Here is a 3,385-nt window from a genome sequence, read left to right on the forward strand (position 1 = left end):
ATCATCAATTGAGTGGTTGCCCATCCTTTTGGTACCCAATTACTACGGTGCGGCACATTCGTGGCTGTTGGCTTTCCAACACGTATCCTAGGATGAGTGTATGACCATAAACCGCCACACATGTTGCCCGATAGTCGGTGGGAAGCCAAAGAATGCTCTTCCTATTTCTTGTGACCCAATCGTCGCCGACGAAAAGAACACCGCTGGCGGGTTTCTGGTCTTCAGAGCTGTTTGAAGCGTTGGAGTCTACGCTCATCAGCCCTCGGTCTATCTCGAGGCATTGACCATTCGTGGAGAACGCCACTACGCTGACCGAGCCGCCATGCCCCTCGAGCGCCTGCCGGTGCAGGCCCCAGCGGTCTCTAATGCCAGCGGTCATTTCGATAAAAGACAGCCTTTCCCCCCAATAGTTATGTTTAGTAACGGAGACCGATTACATAGTAGACAGCGTACGGACCGGTATTCCCGGCGCCGAGTGCGGCGCCCATGAGTCGTCCCGAGACAAGCCAGACAGCTGCAGTTCTCTGAGCTCGGGAAACTGAATAATCAATCCTCTTATGCCACTCGGACGTGAATATGGTGCGAGCGTTGAAGTATAATGATTGCTGCGTCTAGGTCAGGGCCAGTCGTTTCAGCCGCGGCAAGTTCTCCATAGCCAGGCTCAGGAACGAATAGGTGAGTCCTCTCTCGCCGTTGCCAAAACCATTGTGAATGCGCAGGCTTTCGGTGCCGCAAAGCCACTTAGCCAAATCGAAGAATCTGAACAAGCCCTGCTTGGGCCTGCGGCGGTGCTCGGCTTGCTTCATATCAACGACCAAGTCCCTGCAGAGGCTTCGAAGACTGGAGTCCGATTTCAGAGTGCGGTGCAGGAGACCCAGCGCCTTGCCGATGTGACCAGTTCGATGGACTTCAGAGTCGGCCGGATTGTTTTCGCGGTTGATGATCCTCTCGAGGACAACGACGAGCTGGGAGTAGAGCAGAGGGGTGGCGAGACGATGAAAGCGGCGGCACACCAGCGTCATGACCCGGCGGTCGGCATAGAGAGCGTAGAAATCGGCACCGTCAATGTTCTTTAGCCATTCCGCGGCTGTCAAGAGGATATCAACCAGCACCTCGTCAGGGAGCTGGAGAATGTGGCCGGGCGGAAGTCCTGGGTTGGCGAGACCGAAACCCTCAAAATGTGAATCAATTGTCGTCATCGACATTTGTTCTTTTTTCTTTTTTGTTTCAGTGAGTGTAAATCGCGCGGGGACGTTTGTCTTAGAACGGAGAGTGCAGCTGATGGAAGTAGTGTAAGTCGCTGTTTGGAGAACGATGGCAGGGAACTGCAGTTGCGTGGAAGCCTGGATGAAGCGATGTGGTGACTTTGTCCATCTTAGCCCAGTAACTTTGCCGTATAGTGGAGGTGAAGGCGTAACCACCCAACCAACCAACCAACCAGCTTGGTGTTCAAGTTGCTGAATTCGTACTATAGGCAACACTAGCTGCTCGGATTTCCTTCTTTAACCGATGAGAACTGCCCTATATTCCAAGTTGGTTTTCAAGACCGCTCCTTGTTTTCACCCTACAGGGCCACGTGCAGCACTTCGCTCAGAGGAGAGCTTCCGGAACGACAACAACTCATGGTTACCTAGTAGATGATTCGATGAGCCAGAGATGGACACCAAGCGCACTCCACACCTGCAGGTTTCAAGCTATGACGAACCTCCGGTAAAGCATGAATCCTAAAAACACATAGCATGTAGTCACTTTAAGTCCATGACCCAACACATTGTTCCTTGGACAAAATGTACCTGTACCTAACCTCCCATATACACCGGAACCTCCTGCTTGTAGTACTTGGTGTGAACCGCAATATTGTTCCCGACATTGTCCAACCGACTTTGTATCCGCCGCTCCGCACGTTTCGCCTTGTCCAGCTCCTTCTTGTGTGCCGCGAGGAGCGAGCGCCGTTGCGACTCGGGCAAGTGCATCAAGCCCATTTGGTCGCCGGTGCGTAACCGGGCGAGCTGTGTTGTCAACGCCTGGTCTTTTCGATCTCTCTTGGTGAGGTTGAGCGCCCAAGGGCTGCTTTCGTTCTCGGCAGCTGCGGCGGCACCTGGCAAGCCGGATGGGATCCCTGCCTGGGTTGGTTTCTCGCGTAGCCTGTTTCTTGAATCGGAGTTGACGTGATCGCGATGGGCGAGGAGCTTGCCAGATGGTAGTCGAAGGGTGTGGTCATCGACATGACTGCAATTGTCTGCAGTCTGTTGACTCAGAGCAGTCATATCATAAAACCCGCTCATTTCCTCGGTTACATCGAAGCGGCAGTGCCCCAGAGATGTCATGTGGTGCTGGACAGCCTCGACCGTTCGGCGGCGTTTCCCACAGCAGATGCATTCCCGATAACTGAAAATGACCATGTGGAGGAACCAGATGAGGGTGGTCAAGTCGACTGACAAAAAAGACTGGAAAGGAACGGTGAGGCTGTGCGCTTGTTGCATGTGTGCCAGGTTTTCATTGAAGTTGCTGCTGGTGTGGTTGCAGAAGAGGCAGTCTTCGGCGACGAACTTTACAGCTTCTTTGTCGGATGACGAGGATGTGTCGCTTGCCGATTCCTCGGAGCTCTCAAAATCGGTTTGCCGTGGTATGGACGTCGGTCTCCGCCGCGGTGACGAGGATTTGGTTGGCTCGCTCTGTAGCTGCGGATCGCTACCCGCAGCCTCTGCAATTCGGCAGCGGATCCTGTGAACACTTGAGGAATGTTAGTCGTGCTGTTCCGCTGCTGAGTAATCCGCAAACAGCACAGTCAAACTTACTGCGACTCGCTCTTGGCGTGTTGGCGCTTTTCCTCAACGGTCCGGAATGTCAGACTACAAAGTCGGCAATCTAGCGACGCAGTGTCTGGTTCGCGAATAGGAGCGGGGGACGACTCCTCCATGTTGAAGTTGATGATCGGACCTTCAAGATTTGTGTTTGTATCGAGAGTGGGGTTGGAGATTCTAACGGCGATTCGGTTTGCTGTTGAGTGAACGGGCCCGAGTCGTTTACACCTCGGGTTATTAGAGACAACCAAGAATCTCAGGAGTAAGCGGCGATGATCGATGGGTGGGTTTAAACATTTTATCTTCTTTGTACAAGCGTTTAACTATGCAGCGTCTCGCTTCAGTTACCTGAGTTCTTCCGTAAGAGTCCTTGTGTGATTGGCCGAATATGATTCATTATGACTCCGAATGAGTTTATTGGGAATGGACCCCTCGATTGGAATGCACGGTTCGGCTACTCGGCCCACCCTTCCATCCATGTATGGAGGTGCCCTGCTCAAACTCTGACAAAACCCAAAATTCATCACTGCGTGCACACCCATGTGGATTTAACCTATCGGTTTAAATCCAATCCTTCACCC

At 52.8% G+C, this 3,385-nt stretch overlaps 2 protein-coding genes across 2 annotated transcripts; both read right to left on the reverse strand.

Annotated features, from left to right (window-relative positions):
• Positions 1-495: 495 nt before the first annotated feature.
• Positions 496-1,310, reverse strand: N657DRAFT_442102 (uncharacterized protein). The gene has a single exon (XM_062787389.1). The coding sequence runs from the start codon at positions 1,203-1,205 to the stop codon at positions 612-614; it is 594 nt and encodes a 197-aa protein (XP_062641833.1). The 5' UTR covers positions 1,206-1,310; the 3' UTR covers positions 496-611.
• Positions 1,311-1,490: 180 nt separating this feature from the next.
• On the reverse strand, positions 1,491-3,146 carry N657DRAFT_694663 (uncharacterized protein). The gene is made up of 2 exons (XM_062797306.1): positions 2,799-3,146; positions 1,491-2,733 (listed from the first exon to the last, which is right to left on the reverse strand). The coding sequence occupies exons 1-2, from the start codon at positions 2,918-2,920 to the stop codon at positions 1,800-1,802; spliced, it is 1,056 nt and encodes a 351-aa protein (XP_062641834.1). The 5' UTR covers positions 2,921-3,146; the 3' UTR covers positions 1,491-1,799.
• Between the last annotated feature and the right edge of the window lie 239 nt (positions 3,147-3,385).

This window comes from Parathielavia appendiculata, assembly GCF_033297405.1.
Source record: "Parathielavia appendiculata strain CBS 731.68 unplaced genomic scaffold N657scaffold_66, whole genome shotgun sequence".
In the NCBI taxonomy this organism is placed as follows: Eukaryota; Fungi; Ascomycota; class Sordariomycetes; order Sordariales; family Chaetomiaceae; genus Parathielavia; species Parathielavia appendiculata.